General features: G+C 45.0%; 1 protein-coding gene across 1 annotated transcript in view; it reads right to left on the bottom strand.

The window, feature by feature from the left end:
- PTPRT (protein tyrosine phosphatase receptor type T) overlaps nucleotides 1–19099 on the bottom strand; it is a gene marked incomplete at its 3' end in the record, with an annotated part of 923104 nt that overhangs the window by 812714 nt on the left and 91291 nt on the right. The window contains exon 3 of the mRNA XM_012558679.1: nucleotides 3522–3793. Within this exon, the coding sequence (XP_012414133.1) occupies nucleotides 3522–3793 (272 nt within the window). The remainder of the gene's footprint in view (nucleotides 1–3521; nucleotides 3794–19099) is intronic.

Here is a 19099-nt window from a genome sequence, read left to right as displayed (position 1 = left end):
ATCCTTTCATCTTTAGTGAATAAGATTTGGTTCCTATCCACAAGGAGCTCTCCATAACCAAAAATCATATGTACCTACAATTATTTTACTGGGCATATCATATGTGCTCGATGCCATAAAACAGAGAAGGGGGGCACATACGCCAGGCTAAGGGAAAAAGGGATAACCCCTTCCTTATACAGGACACTATGGTTAAGTCATGAAAATGAGGTTGCTGCTGATCAAATGCTACCATTTGTTGGGGCACTTCCTCATGGTGGTAGGTGTTTTAAGAACAGAGCTTGGAGCCAGAGGACCTAGGAAGCACTACGTGGACTTCAGTTCACCAATAATACTGCCTACTCTAGAAGACAACATGTGTTGCTACCTAACACAGGAGTTACTGTACAGATAAAAGAGGCAACATGCCTACCAAAAGGCTGGGACATATGGGATGCCTAAGAAGTGTCCTTTCTTTTCCACATACCTCATCAAAGTGTATGGCAAATGGCAGGACTGCCCCCCTCCTGGGTCATTGTTTCTGCTCGCTGTACTTTCACTGGTAGTCTATCCTACACCTGTTTGCGTCAGGCCCTAGGTAGGGAGTTTCTAACTGGATCCCTAAAGTCTAACTGGAGGCCTCTGTGAGCTTATAGAGCTGGTTGATGTTTCACCCCGTGATGCGGTGGGAAGTGTCTAGGGAAAAGGGGATCTGGGCTCTAGCCCCAGCTTTGCCCATGGTATTCTGTGTGCTCCTGGACTTCATTGTCTATCTCTGGGAATCAGCTTCATCACCTACATAAGGATTCAGCAAATCATGACCTAGAAGCCAAATCTAGCCCACCACCTGTTTTGTATGTAAAGTTTTATCAGAACACAGCTCTGCCCATTCATTCACATGGCTGCTTTCATGGTATAATGGTACAGCTGAGCAGTAGCTGTGACAAAGACAATATGGCCTGCAAAGCCTACAATATTTTCTATCTGGCCCTTTATAGAAAATGAAAAGGATCTACAAAATGGAGACGAACCAAAGTCACAGGTGCCAATACATATTTTGTAAATATCTATGGGTAGAAAGACTACATAATTTATCATCCAAACTGGGCCACATTAGAGAGTGAAACAGATGTGCTCAACAAAATCACCAAGACAACAGGAATAAACCATGAGTGTTCCAGGCAATCCGGGATTCAGGGCCATGTATCTTTAGAATACTATCGCTACAGTGAGAGATCTACCAAGAAGAGGTCCATAGTCAAATTTATACCAAGACAATAAATTAAATAGGTTTCTTTTTGACTCCTCCAAGCCTGTACTTGGCCAACTGTTGAGTCTCCTAAAAGGGAGTAGGTACACTGTGCAGTTTTTCCAAAATGCATGTGACTTTGACCACAGCATCCTTCATTATAGCGCATCTTAGGGGAATGAATGGTCCTGTAGAGCACGCTCTCTAAGGCAGGCAACGGGGATTCTTCCCAGGGCATACAGGCAAGAGCATCTCCCCCACTCAAGCAATCATGCAGGTAGTGAATACAGGGCAAGGACCCTTACTACAACTCTGAAATCCCAACAGCTCTGAAAACAAGCTTTTTCACCTACAGATTATACAAAGTAATTTAGTAGCAAATCCTGAGCTGATCTGATGCTATTTATGGTCTTTACTTATCCCACCTCTTGTGAATATTTGGAAATTTTGCTATAGGAACAGTAATATATTTGATTACAGGGTACTGCCTCAGACCCTACTGGGGGTATTATAAAACATGCAAGATACACAAACATATTATCTTTTAAATTCCAAAAATTCTGAATTCTGAAACACATTTGACACCATGAGTTTCAGACAAAGGACTGTGGACTGGGTACTAGTCAAAACAAACTGCACAAAGGGGGAAAAACACACAGAGGTAATGAGGCCAAAGGACAATTATTTATCTCAAAATGTTTAGGATCAAACACATCACATTGCAAGTAACCTACCTCTTAAAATCAAAGGGCTCTCCCTTTTACTGATAGGTTACTGCTTCTCTAAAGAAAGGGTTGGGGACTCACCTTGACCCAAAGGGACTGCGGTCCCCACCAGCCAGCACAAAGCCAGCCCTTGCCTGACTCACCTTGGCAGAACTGATACCTGGCACCTGCCCTGGCTCAGAGGACCCTTGCTAATGACTGACAAATAGACTAGTAAACTGAGGGAGAGACTGAGCCATGGGCTGTGAAAACACTCATATAACCACTCTACCGTCCTCATCCAACTCAAAGTAAGTCTTCCCAGGGCTGGCTACCTCTTGTTCTCTTCTCCTCCTCATTTCCTCTTTCCTTTCCACTCTCTGCCTAACTTCCCACCTCTGCTTCTTGGCCACCTCATGGATGGGCAGAGAAGATGAGAGCAGGGAGAACAAAAGGAACCATGGTTACAAGCACGGGCATTTAGGCCCCTCTCCCAGGCTATCTGAGGCTCCCGGCGACATGGGGTAACTTGAGCTGCTTGATGGTCCCTGCTCCAAACATGTGATCTTATCAACCAATTCTGTAAGTCTCCTGACAAAGGACTCCAAAAGGTAAACCTTAAGAAAACTCTCAGACCTACGCCCAGAGTTTGCAAGAGGCAACTATACGATTCTCAAGCACAGAGTAAAACGATTAGCAGAAACTCGCACTACGAAAACCAGGTCCCACTCCTCCACGTCCTCCGCGCAGTAGGAATCCAAGGGTGGCCAAGCCTCTCAAGAACACTCCCAAAGGAAGTTGTATAGCAAAGTGGTCAAGGGTTCGGATCTGCAATGTATAAAACAGCAGCCTCTAGCCACATGTGGCTACCGAGCACTTGGAATGCAGCTAGTAACACTAAGAAACTGAATTTTCCATTTTATTTAATATTAATTAAAATTAAAATTTAAAAACTGATACTTGATTCAGTAATTGCAAAACTTTTAAATATTTGGAACAATTTGCATATATGAATCCCCATCTTCAATTGTAAATTTTATGAACTCTAAATACAACTATTCCCAATGAATTTGAATTGAGATGTGCTATAAGTATAAAATATACACTGGTTTGTAAAGACTTAGAAAAAAATGAATGTAAAATATCTCATTACTAATGGTTTATACTGATTACATGTTTACATGACAATGTTTTGGATCAAACCAAAAAAAAAAAAAAAAAAACTCTTTGCCATCGAGTCAATTCTAACTCATAGCAACCCTATACGACAGAGTAGAACAGCTTTATAGGGTTTCCAAGGCTGTGAATCTTTCCTGAAGCAGATTGCCACATCGTTCTTCTGTGGAGTGGCTGGTGGGTTCAAAACACTGACCTTTCATTTAGCAGCTGAGCACTTCCCCATTGCGTTACCAGGGCTCCTAGGGCCAGGCTAGAAGCTCAGTAAACATGAATTGAACAAATACATAAGTAAATGAAGTCCTTCTGGACTAACTACTAACAACTCCTAGCCAAGCAAGAGGGATATAGATTTACTATTACTTTTTTTTTTTTTAATCAAATCATGTTAAAACAACCTATTTTCTACATACCTGGTAGAAATGTGGCCAGAAGGTGCTGATGGCGAGCTCTGCCTTCACCCAGCCCTCGGTGACGACTCCGGACACATTCCAGACAGGGTTCCCCTGGGGCCCTCCGTTCACTTTCACATAGACGTTCAAGGCTCCTGGGCTGGACCTGTCTCGGCTGGAGAAGTAGTAATGGAAATCGATGCAGTGGGTATCGTTCTCCTTCAGAGTGGGCAAGAGCAGATGAGCCTTCTGGCCGGAAGCCCTCCCCGAGCTGTTCACCATCATGAAGGATCCTGGAGAGTGGTAGACGGGGCAGGAAGCAGAGGCAAGGAGAGAGAAAGAAAACCCTTCTGAAAATAGGTTACACATACAAACATGGCAGCCAGTGGTGTGGCCAGTGAGCAATTCACACAGGAGCGCCTGGTTAACCCTGAGGCAGCCGTGTCTCTGTGAGCCTAAGAGTCTTCTTCTGTTGCTGGGAACAAAACCCCCAACTCAACAAGGTGGCTTTAAAGATTAAGAGATGCCAACATGCATGAAGCATCTGTACACAGTAGGCAGTCTGTAAGCATTTACAAAAGAAGCATTACACCTGATGTGAGGCTCTAAAAACCCAGCAGCTCCTGAAGGAAGCATGGAATAAAAACCAAGGGATTTAATTAACTACAACCTCCACAGGTGAAGTGAGGTGAAATACAACCTCATGCAAACGTGGGCTGTTTCAGCGGAAGCAGAACCTCTACAATATGGGAGGTGCCATGGTTGCAACATATTCCACCTGTATTCTTGCACCCAGTACAAGGGGGGAAAAAAAAACAACAACATGGCTGTCATATCGATTCCAACTCAAGGTGACCCCATGTGTATCAGAGTAGAACTGCACTCCATAGATTTTTCAATGGCTGTAATCTTATGGAGGGCATCCCTGTGTGGCATAAACAGTCAAGTGCTCAACTGGTAACTGAAAGTTTGCTGGTTCAAACCAACCCATAGGCACCTTGGAAGAAAAGCCTAGTGATCTACTTCCAAAAGGTCACAGCCTTGGAAACCCTATGGACTGCAGTTCTAGTCTGCAACACATAGAGTTGCCGTGAGTCAGAATCAGCTACATGGCAACTAGTTTTTTTTGGGGGGAGGGGGAGTTAAATCTTATGGAAGTAGATCGCCGGGCCTTTCTTCTGTGGTACCACTGTGTAGAACCACCAACCTTTTTGTTAGCAGCCAAGTGCAAACCATTTGTACCACTCAGGGAACTCTACAGAGAACCACATATCAAAGGGGGACATATGAAAAGTAGAGTTTACTCATGTAAGCAAGGAGGATCCTGAAGAAATGTGAGAACCAGCTGAAAGATGTTCAGCCTGGGAGGGACAGTAATTAATAGTTGTTAAGCACTTAAGGAGTATCAGTGTTGATGCTAGGTGTTAGATTAGATTAGACAGACAGACAGATAAATTTAATCCCCAAAATGACTTTTGGAGATAGAGGATTTTACTTAAAGATTGAGTGACTTGTCCTGGGTTACTCAGACAGAGACGGATGGGACCCAGGTTTTCTCCATCTTCAAAATTTATGCTATGCTAACAATTTGCAGAAAGCATGACTACTATCTCTAAGCATTAAAAAGACTGTCTTATAGAAGAGAAGTGACCTTCTTTTAAGTTGCTGTGGCAGACGGAATGGTTGTTCCCAGATCTTCACCCCTCCCTGGATCCATGCTCTTTGTCATTGGCTTTGTAGTTCCTCCCAGTAGAGGCAGAGGGCATGTCCCCATCCCTCGATTTTGGGCTCCACCATATGACCTGCTTTGGTCAATGGGATGTTAACAGGCATGATTCAAGCAGAGCCTTGAAATGTGGCTGCCTAGCTGGGCTTGCCCTCTTGCACTTCTGCCACTTTCCATGGGAAGAAAGTGTCCCAGGTAGCTGCTGCCCCTTTCAGCTTGGGACCTAGAATAAACACACATGGAGGAGTCCTGAGCTCAACCAACCAAGCCATGCCATCCCCACAACTAGAGCACAGCCACACAGACAAACTCAACCTAGATCAGCCAATCTGTATTTGATGTGCAGATCCGTGAATGTGAGAATAAATGCTTATTGCTGTTTGCACTGAGTTCCTCTTGGTTTATTATCCAACGTTACTGTGGCAATAGCTAGTTGATACAGTTGCTCAAGAGGGCACATTCATGGAAGACCATCGGGAGGCACATTTCAGTTCAATATGCACAGAACTTTCCAATAAGCAGAGGTGGTACAAAACGGTATTGACTGCCCAGAGACAAATTGAGTTCCCCACCACTGCAGGTGGCTAAGCAGAGCCTGGATGAACTGAGGAGATGTCTAAGGGAATTTCATGATCAACTGTGAGGGCTGAACTCTGTGACTTAGAGTCTTATGCTTCTATGGGGAAAAACAAAATGCATCTTAAAACACAGCTGATAAACTCAGGTGACTTTGGGATGACTATTCGTACTTAGATAACTACCGTTGCTTTGAAATCTTATTTCAACCACTAAAATCTTCAATTCAGAATGAAACCTTATAGCTAATTATCATCAGCCAAGGTGAGCCACTTCACCACCTATAAATAGTCCTATTTTCTCACCCTGGAGCACTGGTGGCACAATGGTTAAGAGCTCGGCTGCTAACCGAAAGGTCGGTAGTTCAAATCCATCAGCGGCTCCTTGGAAACCCTGTGAGGCAGTTCTGCTGTCCTATAGGGTTGCTATGAGTCGGAATGGACTCAATGGCAATGGGTTTTTTTCTGGGGGGGTTGGGGCTGGGGGTGGTTATTTTTTCACCCTAATATGAAAAAGACTAACAGCTCCAGTTAATAAGTTCTTGGCAATTCGTATTGGGGTTCTAGAGGGCTCCAGTCATTCACACCCTATCCCTTCAAGTGCTGAAACAATTGAAGAATAGACAGAGGAGAAAAGCAGTATTAAAACCTCTGCATTATCACTCATGAAGCTGGAGTAGAGAGAGCAACTTGCACTTGGGGCCAAATTAGGCTTCACGTATTTTCTCCCCTGGTCCAACACGCATAGCAGTTGGATGACGATGGACAACCGTCTCCACTCCACCCAGGCCCCTAGTGCCAGAGCTGTCCTAGGGGTATGGCCACTTAGGGCCTTTGGGTGGGCTAGTCCCCAAAAGGAGGCAACAAGGAGCAAGGTGAGAAGGACAGAGAAACCTGAACTGATGACCATGAACCTCCAGATCCTCGCCATCCAACCAGTTAGAAAACTGACCCACCTCCTGGGCTAGGAGTGTCCCTGGGAGGTGCAAAGGGTTAAACAAATGCTCGACTGCTAACTAAAAGGTTGGTGGTTTGAACCCACTCAGAAGTGCCTCAGAAGAAAGGCCCGGCAATCTACTTCTGACAGGTCATAACCTTGAAAACCCTAAGGAGTGCAGCTCTACTCTGCACACATGGGGATACTCTGAGTCGGAATCGACTTCATGGCAGCTGTTAGGTTTGTTTTCCCCCTTGGGCTAGGAGCCATTGAAAGTGGAGCAAAAGGGATCTCTCCCCCAGTGTTTCCAAAAGAGTAAAGTTTCCTAGTTTATGGGCAGAGATATCTCCCTATCAGGCAAGTAATCTCTAATCCTCACAATCTTCCAGGGAAGCAGCAAGTAAGGAACCAATGAAGGGGGAAAACCGAGACTCAGAGAGGAGAAGACTGAGTGAATATCTGTGCCCATATCTGTCTGCTGACCTACTACACCCCACAGGGTCCCAGAAGGTTTTTTTGGGACAGATGAATAATAACCCCCAAGCCCCACAAAGGCTGGGTGGCTGGTCCTGCTTGCAGAGGCATGGCATAGGTCTGGAAAGGGGATGCAGCCTAAGGAAGAAGGTGTGTCTGGTTCTCTCTATTCTGAATTCTATGACACCCTCGTGGACCTTCAGTTCCTCTACTGTTTCCAGTTCACACCAGGTCCTTACGTCCCCTTGACTGCTTACAACCCCCAGCAGGGAGAGTCTGGAAGGTTTCCCTTCCACTGGCTCATAGCCCACTTCTTCTCATTCCAGCTCCTGTACTGGAGCAGTATTGCTTAGGAGGTGCAGTTTCTCCTGCTCTACGTGGCTTCACACACAACCAAGGAACATCCGTCCACTCCTTTGAGCCTAGGGACCCTTGCCATCTTGCTGACTCCATGACTGCTGATAGAGAATGCCGCCTTCTCCCTGAAGGCAGAGCTGGTCAGAGTGCCTGGCGCTCCATCAGCTCTCCATGTGGCAGAAGTTGCTAGTTGATTAGTAAACCTGGTTCCTCTTACTTCTGGGAACACAGCTGAACTACATTCTTCAGTGTCCCTTCATAAATTGGTGGAGCCATGCAACTGAGTTCTAGCCAATGGAGTGAAGAATGATGTGTGGCAATTCCAGGCCTGGTCCATCAGAGTCTCCCCTGCTCCATCCTCCATCACCTTGTCTCTCAAAGGCAAGCCCTTGAACCAGCAGTCTCAGCAGGTTACAGATGCAGAATCTCATGTCCCACCCCAGGTCTCCTGAATCCGATCTTCAGTTTAGCAATATCACCAGGTCATCTGTATGCACATTAAAGTGTGAGAATCACTGATATATCCCATTTGCCCATCCACTAGCTGAATGCACAGGATTCCAAGGGCCTCAGGGAAGGCCAAGCCACAAGACAAGCAGCTTGGCTTCCTGAAAGACCATGATCATGTGGAAGGCCATCCATCAATTATTGTTGTTGTTAGGTTCCATGAAGTCTGTTCCGACTCATAGCAACCCTATGTACAAAGAATGAAATACTGCCCGGTTCTGTGCCATCCTCACAACTATTGTTATGCCTGAGCCCATTGTTGCAGCCACTGTGTCAGTCCATCTTGTTAAGCATCTTCCTCTTTTTCGCTGACCCACTATTTTACGGAGCATGATGTCCTTCTCTAGGGACTGATCACTCCTGACAACACGTCCAAAGTATGTGAGACAAAGTCTCACCATCCTTGCTTCTAAGGAGCATTCTGGGTGTAGTTCTTCCAAGAAAGATTTGTTCATTCTTTTGGCAGTCCATAATATATTCAATATTCATCCATCTACTAGGAACACTCATTTTGGACTTTAAGTGCACAAAAAATCAACTATCACTGGGTTATCAAGCCATTGAAATGTTGAAGTTTATCACCACAGCTAGCATTATCGTTACTATTTTGGCACCCCAGTAATAAAAGAGAGCCCCTATTTCCTACAAGTCCCTTTACCAAGAGGATCAGATGAGAAACAATAGCTACTAAGCAAAGATGCAAGGCGCTCTGAATAGGGACCTTGTTAAGAGTAGAGCAAAGAAGGAGAAGGCAAGAAGAGGATGAACTGAAAGGACTCGGAAAATGACTCCTTGAGAGGGAAGGAGACATTGGACCCACACTAAGACATCTCAGTGAGTGGGCTTGGGTCCAAGTAACAAATCACGTTCCCAACCACCATCAGCACCCTGGCCCCCAGGTTGATTTGTGTGACTTGATATGCATGCTTCAGACTTCACACTAGACAGGAGGGTATCTGTTTTGGTACAAGGGACACAGAGACAGACAAGATAATTGAAGGAAAATGGAAGGAATACAGTGATGGCAGCCCACCCAGCCAGCCAGCCTACCCCTAGAAGAGGCAGAAGTGCAAGCCAGAAGGATGCAGTGGGATGGAGCCCTGGCTCATGTGTGTCTTGGTGAGACGAGGGTAACAAGCGTGCTGATTTGGGATCCAGGTAACAGGAAGCAGGGGAAGAGGCGAGGTCAAAAATCAGCATCTGGCACCCCCAGCAAGATGGAAAGGTGTGGCAACATGATGAAAAGCCCCCACACTGGTGGACGCAGGTGCAGTGAGGGCTCTTCATCAATGCCTTGCAGACTGTGGGCTTCCACAAGAAGTCCAGAAAGGGGCAGCGTGAGTGACTGATTGTGGGCTCAAGCACATATGAGATGCCCACAGAGTCACATGAAAAACCAGGAGAGCTTTGTGAAGGTCAGGCAGAGGCTCTGCTGTCCAGGAGGGTGAGGCTTGGTAGGCGCAAGATTTCAATACTGTTTTCATTTCCTATAGATGCTATAATTAATCACCACAACACAAACTTATTCTTTTCCAGTTCTAGAGGTCAGAAGTCTAAAATCAAGGTGTTGGCAGGGCTAAATTTGTTCTAGAGAATCTCTTTCCTTGTCTTTTCTCATTTTCTAGAGGCTTCCCACAGTCGTTGGCTCGTGGCCCCTTCCTACATCATCAAAGCACATCACTCCCACCTCTGCTTCCATCATCACAACTCCTTTTTCTGACTTTGACCCTCTTGCCTCCCCTTGTAAGGGCCCTATACATTAGGTCCATTTGGATAACCCAGGATATTCTCCCCATCTCAAGATCCTTAACTTAATCACACCTGCAAAGCTCCCTTTCCATGTAAGATAACATATTCACAGGTTCCAGGGGCTGAGGCATGGATATCTTTGGGGGGGCTGTTATTCTATCTACTATACAGAAAGATACGTTAATATGACCAAATACATACTTCCAAGCCAGTGAAACCATATATATGAGGGGGACAGATCCATTCAGAAGTGAGCAAGTGTACATTGTCCAAACTGCAGGTGCCCTGGGGAATCCAAGTGCTCTTATGTGAGTGTGGAAGTTCCTTGAAATATCCAAACCTATTATCATCAAAGTCTTAGAAAGCGAGTATGGTGTATACAGCAAAGCAAAATGTGGGGCAGATAGCTTGGCTCCCAATTTTGAAAAAAAAAACAATGGTTTAGGGGTAGACTTGGGGGAGGTCCACTTTTGAGCAGAGAAAGCACATCAGGGCTGCTAGCCAATTTAATATTGTGACTGTGCACTGCTCACAAACGTGGTTGCTCTCAGCCACCCTTCAGTTTAGTCAGACTGATCATCTGGAGTAGAAACTTGCCCTGTGGCTTGGCCACCCAGTATCTGAACTCCCTTCAGAGAATTCCCCCCTTGATGAGTCTAAGTCCACCTTCCTCTGCAGAAACAAAAAAGTCAAAATGGCCTTTTCCCAGCTAGGACTCTGCAACATGATCCAGGCTGCATCTGGCAGGTGTATCCAACTCCAATTTTTTATTTTATTTTTTCATTTGTTTTTGTTTTGGTGAAAGTATACACAGCCAAAGATACACCATTTGAATAATTCCTACATGGATAATTCAGTGACATTGGTTACATTCTTGAAGCAATAGAAGGAAGAAGGAGAGCCAGAATCAGAGGAGGAAATTAAATGCATGTCTGTCTCCATGAACAACTGCCTCCTTTGTCATGAGACAAGAAGAACTGGATGGTGACTGGCTACCATTACTGAACATTTTGATGAAAGAATCTATAGAAGAATTCTGATCAAAAGGGGGAAAATGCAGAATAGAATTTCAAATTCTTATGGAATACAGACTTTCTGGAGTCATTGAGGCTGGCTGAGCCCTTGAAACTATTACCTTTGATGATCTTTAAACTAAAAGCATCCCCTAAAGTCTTCTTCAAACCAAAAAAATAGCTTATTTTAATTAGTAAAGTACATCTGCTTTGAGCATTGTGTTCTTTTAAAGAATTATCTATGGAGATCAAATTGACAACAGTAACTAGAAAAGTCGGATGATGTCTTAGTCATCTAGTGCAGCTATTACAGAAATACCACAGGTGGATGGCTTTAACAAACAGAAATTTATTTTCTCACAATTTAGAAGGCTAGAAGTCCAATTCAGGACACCGGCTCTAGGGGAAGGCTTTCTCTCTGTCAGTTCTAGAGGAAGGTCCTTGTCTCTTCAGCTTCTGCTTCCTGGTTCCTTGGAGATCTCCATGTGTCTTGGCATCTCTCACCCTATCTCTGCTTGCTTCTCTCTTTCTATCTTCTAAGGGACTTACTCAAGACACACCCTACACTATTCCTACCTCATTAATATGACAGAAAACTCATTCCCAAATGGGATTATAATCACAGGCATAAAGGTTACGATTTACAACACATATTTTGGGGGATATAATTCAATTCATAACAAATGGGAACCTGAGGGAGAAGTGAATTTAAGATAATGGTGGTGGAATATGTGAGAAAAGATAGCGAGAAAGGTAGTACTCCAATTTTTGAACTGGAAACTAGTGACTAAATGAGCCGGGGACTCAACGAACCCGAGACTGTGCAGATTCCGCTACAGAGAAGGGAGTAGCAGTAGAGGAAGCTACCACCAAGTTGCAGAGGCAGCAATAACAGTGGACCCCGCAGCAATCGGCGTCCAGCCTCATGTATTTAAATGGACAGGCCTGGAGTGAAGCACAGACATGAGTCCAAGGAAGGAGTACAGAGGAATAAGTCAGAGAAAGAGTGATCAACTCAGTTAGGGTGAGGCAGAACATCTTCCAGGAGCAAAGGTGAGCTGGAATTCGAAGAGTGAATGGAAAGTAAACCCTCATCAGCCAGTGAGCATACTATGAACCTGACAATGAAATCTGACCAGCTTTAAGTGCCCATCTGTTGCCTCCAGCTCCAGCTCCTAGCAACACCTTCTCTGTGGCTCACTGCCAACTTTAATGAGGCTGAGCCCCAAAGCCTTGCTGTGTCTCTAAGGTGCGGGTTCCTGCGTACAGCCCCCGCCATCAGCTGTGGCATCTCATCAACTGGGCAGAGCCTTGTTAGGAAAGGGGACAGTGTCTGTGCTCTGGGACATACTCAGGGGTCCACTCTGGAACACACAAAGGAACTGCTTTGCCCCCAAAGTCAACGAGGTTCAAGACACTGCTTTTTCTGTAAACTCACATAACCTTTTGTCTTCCCCTATCAGGGTGCATGCTCACCCAATACTGAGGCTCCCTCCTACTCAGCTCTCAATACTGCTTGCCATTATCCTTCATAACAGATTGTCTCCTCTGTCAGTGACCCTGTAGTCACTCCCTGCAAAGTGACCTTCCAGTCTGTAGGACACACCTGAGTATTCTCATCTAACTATGCACAAGGTTCCATTTTTCTCTCCTAATGCCCCTCCCCCAGGAACATCCTCAGCCATACCAGGTCAGTATAGATCAGCAGACGTTAACAAATACCAGGGGGTATAGAGCTGAACTCCACACATCGGATCTATGGAGCCCCCCTCTTTTCCAGCCAAGATCCCTTCATGGAAGTGTACTGGTGGTAACTTGGAAGAGCATTTGAAAGAGAAGGAACAGCATATGCAAAGGCACTGAGGCAGAAAGCTGTAGCATCCAGCAATGTAATGGAGTGTCTTAGGGATGTTGGGATCTGGCCATCTACAGCCCCCTCCACATCAAGCCTACATTACTGAGGTCTGGCTATGTCATCCAGAAGGGAAGAAAGCTGTCTCTCTGAGTTGAGTACCAAAAAAACCAAAACCAAACCAGTTGCTGTCCAGTTGATTCCAACTCATGGTAACGCTATGTGTTGCAGAGAATTGTACTCCAAAGGGTTTTCAATGGCTATGACCTTTCAGAAGTAGATTGCCAGGGGCTTTCTTCTGAGGCATCTCTAGGTGGACACAAACCACCAGCCTTTCAGTTAGTTGCCAAGCACTTTACCATTTGTGACACCCAGGGACTCTATGAGCTCAGTACAGGCCTACCGTTTTAGAGATAGCATAGGAATGAAAATCCTTGTACATCAGCAGCTCCGTGGGGCCCTCTTTGATCAGCAGGTTGGCATAATTAATATCATCCCAGGGCTATCAGTTTCCTGGAGATCAAAAATGAGCTGGCCATTATGCCGAGATCAGTCAGAAAAAAGAAATAGGAGGACTGTAAATACATTCTTTTCCCTTCTCCTTTCAGAAAAAAAGATCCGCTAACGTGACAAGGACCATAAAACAGCACTCGCTTCCTCGTAGTTATTACACGTATCACCAAAAACTGTGGAATTAAACCAGGAACTACTCTCTGGCTGGCCGTAAATTTTGCATTTTTCCCCCTGGTGCATCATGATGCCTTGATAAGCGCCCCATTATTGATATACCTGCGACACAGATCCCCTTTTTGGAGGCGAAACACTGCTCCATAGCAGATGGCAGCTATTGTGTTTACACATGAGCACCTCAGGATTGCATTTCCTCACGTCGGCAGTAAAAAGAAAGCCCTAATTGAGTTTTTAATGGCATTGCACATTGTTCATTAAGATTACATGAGTGTGCTTGGGCGACTGGCAGCTGAGGGTCTGGAGCGCTGAGAGCTCCGAGCGGTCTCTGCAGACAGGTGGCCCCGCCAGCTTCCAGTCCCAGCACCTATGTGAAGGGAACTGATGGTGGTAGGGCCCCAAATGCTGCCAACAGCCACAGCAGCTGTAGTGGCATGCAATGAGCCCCAGATCTGCAGTCCAAAAAACTGGGCTTCAGTCCCACTTCTGTCGTTTTTCAGTTGTGTGACTTGAGCAAGTCAATAAAACTCCCTGGGTCTCAATATGCTCGTCTATAAAATGGGTTAATGAAGGCTACACATCAAAGGTTTTGTTGTCTGTTTCTAGTGAACATGAAATGAAAAACAGTCCTTAGCTCAATCAATGTTAGTTTCATAAATAAATGGCCAGCAGCAGATGACAGTGAACCCCATGCAATTGATCACAGCTAATGTTTATTGAGAACTTACTACATGCCACAGTGAGGCACTGGTGGTTCAGTGGTAGAATTCTCACCTTCCATGTGAGAGACGTGGGTTTGATTCCCAGCCAAGCCACCTCATGTGGAGCCACCATCCATCTCTCTGTGGTGGAGTGTGTGTTGCTATGATGCTAACCAGGTTTCAGTGGAGTTTCTCGACTAAGATGGACTAGGAAGAAAGGCCTGGCAATGTATGTCTGAAAATCAGCCAGTGAAAACTCTATGGATCACAATGGTCCAATCCACAACTGACCCTGGGGATAGCACAGGACCAGGCAGCATTTTGTTGCATTGTGCATGGGGCTGGCCTGAGTCAGAGGCTGACTCAACACCTAATAACAAAACCAGTACATGCCGGGCATTGATTTAAGCATCTTTCAGGCATTAACTCAAGTTGCCGTGGGAGCATCCCACCGAGGCAGGTACCACGCTATTTCTGTTTTAGAGCTCCTTTAAAGCACCAGGGAAGAGACAGGTGAAGTCATTTCCCCAAAGCCACACAGCCAGGAAGCGGTAACTACTCAAATCAATTATCCTTGTTCAGTAAGCAGAGACTTTAGGGTCTAGAACTGTACTCTCCCATCCAGTAGCCAAAGCCACATGTGTCTATTTAAACTTAAATCCATTAAAATGAAATAAAATAAAAAACGCAGCTCCTCGGACACATCAGCCACATTTCAAGCACTCAGCAGACACACATGGCTAGTGGATATCATATTGGGCAGTGCAGACACAGAACATTTTTATCATCACAGGAAGTACTATTCGATAGGGCTGGTCTAGAGGGTGTAGATTATTCATCAAAGCATAACAAATTACATCCAGCTGAGACCCAGAAACTCAACGAATCCAAACTAACCATTGTATAAACTCCAGTGGAAGGAAGCGACTTGCCCAAGGTCACATACACAATGAAGATTTAGACTTGGGTTTCCCAACTCCTGTTTCAGTTTCCATTACAGAAGATTCCATCCCCCCTTGCCTGAGCTGCACAGACACAGCGGTGCTCCCCAGAGAGCTATTTAAGGGGGAAAAACATATGCTGCCTTCAGGCAGCAGAAGGGCCTTAGGTATTCCAAATGCCACCTGCTTTTTAGGGAAAGCTTGCACACACGGGGTCATCTTGGAGCCTCAGCTTTGAAATGCATTTCAACAACTATTTGTTGAGCCCCTAGCACTGGTGCGCAGGGGTAATGCAGGCTGCTTCTAACAAAGAGGCCCTGGAAGCAACTGGGCTGGATTAAAATCCCTGCTGCACTGCTTCTCCCTTGTTGTTAGTTGCATTGAGTCCATTCTAAGTCATAGCAAGCCCTGTGGACTTCAGGCAAATCACTTCACTCTCTGAGCCTCAGTTTCCTCTTCTGCAAAATGGCCATAAAAGACATCTCACACCGTAGTTATGAATATTTCATGCAATGCTATTTTGAAAGTGCCTAGACAAGGAGCACTGCATCATGTTGTTGTTAGGTGCCATGGAGTCGATTCTGACTCATAGCAACCCCACGTGATAGAGTAGAACTTCCCCTTAGGGTTTTCTAGGGTGTAATCTTTACGGGAGCAGATCGCCAGATCTTTCTCCCATAGAGCCTCTGAGTGGGTTCGAACGGCTAGCCTATCGGTTAACAGCCAAACACTTAATCATTGTCCCGCCAAGGCTCTGTGATTCCATCATACCCATACCCGTTGTCGTCGAGTCGATTCTGACTCATAGTGACCCTAAAGGACAGAGTAGAATGGCCCCATATGGTTTCCAAGGAGCGCCTGGTGGATTCAAACCGCCGACCTTTTGGTTAACAGTCATAGCTCTTAACCACTACGCCACCAGGGTTTCCGTAGCTCCTCAAAATTATGTGTTTTCTCTCTTTCCCAACATCTCCCCAAAGTTTCCAATATAGTGGGGGAGATCTCAAAAGACTGGAAAAGAAAATAGCAAGGAACCTATTGACAAACAGAATAAAACCTGCTGCCTCACCCACACCCCTTGACACTGATCAGTCATCAGGTTCTGGGGACGTTTCTTTGGATGCTCCTCAGATCATTTTATCCCCTGTATGCCATGGACACTGGTCTAATTCAGATCCATGCCATTTGTTTCATGGGCTTGTGCAACAACTTCCTAAGTGGTCCAGTCCTTGATTCTTTCACTATCCAATCCAACAGCAGGCAGCACTACCTTTCTGAGAACAAATCTGACCATGAAGTGCTCTACAGGGACCCCCATTTCCTATAAAGTCTGTGGTCTTTCATGGGGATATTAGGAGCCTCCAATCTTCCACCACGGCTCATCTGTCAGTTTGTTGTACTGTGGTGGCTTGCGTGCTGTGATGCCTGAAGCTATGCCACCAGTATTTGAAACACCATCAGGGTCACCCATGGTGGACAGGTTTCAGCGGAGCTTCCAGACTAAGACAAACTAGGAAGAAGGACCTGGCAATCTATTTCTGAAAGAAGTGGCCAGTGAAAACCCTCTAACTAGCAGCAGAACATTGTCTGATATAGTGCCAGAAGATGAGCCCCTCAGGTTGGAGGGCACTCAAAATACGACTGGAGAAGAGCTGTCTCCTCAAAGCAGAGTCGACATGGATGGAGTCAAGCTTTTGGGACCTTTATGTGATGATGTGGCACGACTCAGAATGAGAAGAAACAGCTGCAAATATCCATTAATAATCGGAACCTGGAATGTATGAAATATTAATCTAGGAAAACTGGAAGTCATCAACAGTGATATGAAACGCTTGAAGATCGCTATCCCAGGCAATAGTGGGCTGAAGTGGACTGGTATTGGTCATTTTGAATAAGACAATCATATGGTCTACTATGTCAGGAATGACAAGTTGAAGAGGAATGGGGTCACATTCATCGTCAACAAGAACATTTCCAGATCTACTCTGAAGTATAACACTGTCAGTGATAGGATAATATCCATACGCCTACAAAGAAGACCAGTTAATACGATTATTATTCAAATTTATGCACCAACCACTAATGCCAAAGACGAAGAAACTAAAGATTTTTACCAACTTCTGCAGTCTGAAATTGATCAAACATGCAATCAAGATCCATCAATAATTACTGGTGATTGGAATGTGAAAGTTGGAAACAAAGAAGAAGGATTGGTAGTTGGAAAATATGGCCTTAGTGATAGTAAGTTGCAGGAGATCACATGATGGAATATTGCAAGACTAGCCACTTATTCATTGCAAATACCTTTTCCAGCAACATAAACGGTGACTATACACGTACATCCTTGCTGGATGGAATACACAGGAATAGAATCGACTACGTCTGTGGAAAGAGAGGATGGAAAATCTCAGTATCATCAGTCAGAACAAGGCCAGGGGCCAACTGAGGAACAGACCATTAATTGCTCATATGCAAGTTCAAGTTGAGCTGAAGACAATTAAAACAAATCCAAGACAGCCAAAGGTTTGGTAAAGCAGAGGTTCATCATAAAAGAGGAAGACCCTCAATGAGATGGATTAACCCAGTGGCTGCAACAATGGACTCAAACATAGCAACGATTGTAAGGATGGTGCAGGATTGGGGCAGTGTTTTGTTCTGTTGTACATAGGGTCGTTATGAGTCAGAACCAACTCCATGTCACCTAACCACCACCACTTCCAGGCCCCCACCTCCCTGGATTGTATATGGAGACTCTTCCTCACACAGCCTAATCCACTCTGAGTATGCAATAATAGCCTCCCAAAGATGGCCACATCCTAATCCCCAGAACCTGTGAATATGTTAGGTTACATGGCAAGAGAATTAAGGCCGCTGATTGAATTAGGGTTGCTAATCAGCTGATAGGGCGATTATCTTGGATTATGCAGGTCAGCTCAAATGTAATCACAAGAGACGTTATAAGTGGACTAGGGACATGGAAGAGTCAGAGTTAGTGACAGATTTGGAGATGTTATGATTCTGGCTGTGGGGATGAAAGAAGGGGTCATGAGACAAGGATTGCAGGCAGCCTCTAGAATCTGGAAAAGACAAGACAATTGATTCTCCCCTAGAACCTCCAGAAAGGAACACAGACCTGCTGACATCTTGATTTTAGCCCCTTAAGACTCGTTTAAACAACCCTGGTGGCCCAGTGGTTAAGCACTCAGCTGCTAACCAAAAGGTCGGCAGTTCAAACCCCCAGCCGCTCCTCGGTAGAATAATGCGGCAGTCTGCTCCAGTAAATATTTACATCCTTGGAAATCCTATGGGGCAGTTTTACTCTGTGCTACAAGGTCACTATGAGTTGTAATCAACTCAATGGCAACAGGTTTGGTCTTTGGTAGCGTGACAGTTAAGTGCTTAGCTGCTAACCAGGTCAGCCGTTCAAACTCACCAGCTGCTCCATGGAAAAAAAAGACCTGGTGATCTGTTCCCATAAATATTACACCCTAGGAAGCCCTACGGGGCAGTTCTACTCTGCCATATAGGGTCTAGGTCACTATGAATGGGAATCAACTCAACGGCACCCAACAACAAGATGCATCTTGGACGTCTGACCTCCAGAACTATAAGGTAATAGATTTGTCTGTTTTAAGCCACTAATTTTGTGGTAATTTGTTACAGCAGTCATATGAAACCAAGCCACAGTCCTTCATAAGACTACTTAAAGACCACCGAGGCGCTGTGGCTCTCACTAATACCAGCAGACAATTATTCCTGCATCTCTGTTCCTGTATCTCTCTGTACATCTCTTATGGCTATTTTGGACAAGGTCTCATTTAAAAGTCCATAATGATGACATTTAGCCATCTAGTCACAATAAAGAGGCAAGGGGCACAAAAATGCCAAAAGGCCCATACACTGTCAAGTACGGGAATATGTACGTAGAGGAGAAACACATAGTGCAATCGCATCCCCATGAAAAATAATATAATTAAACCAAGCATAAAAATAACAATAAACCAATAGTCACAGTAATAAACATATCATTCAACATTATCCATATTATCTATGAAAGCAATCTAATTATCATGTGGGGGG

This window comes from Trichechus manatus, unplaced genomic scaffold (genome assembly GCF_000243295.1).
Source record: "Trichechus manatus latirostris isolate Lorelei unplaced genomic scaffold, TriManLat1.0 scaffold00008, whole genome shotgun sequence".
NCBI lineage: Eukaryota > Metazoa > Chordata > Mammalia > Sirenia > Trichechidae > Trichechus > Trichechus manatus.
Note: the sequence above shows the minus strand (reverse complement) of the source record. Positions and strands in the feature narration are given on the sequence as shown.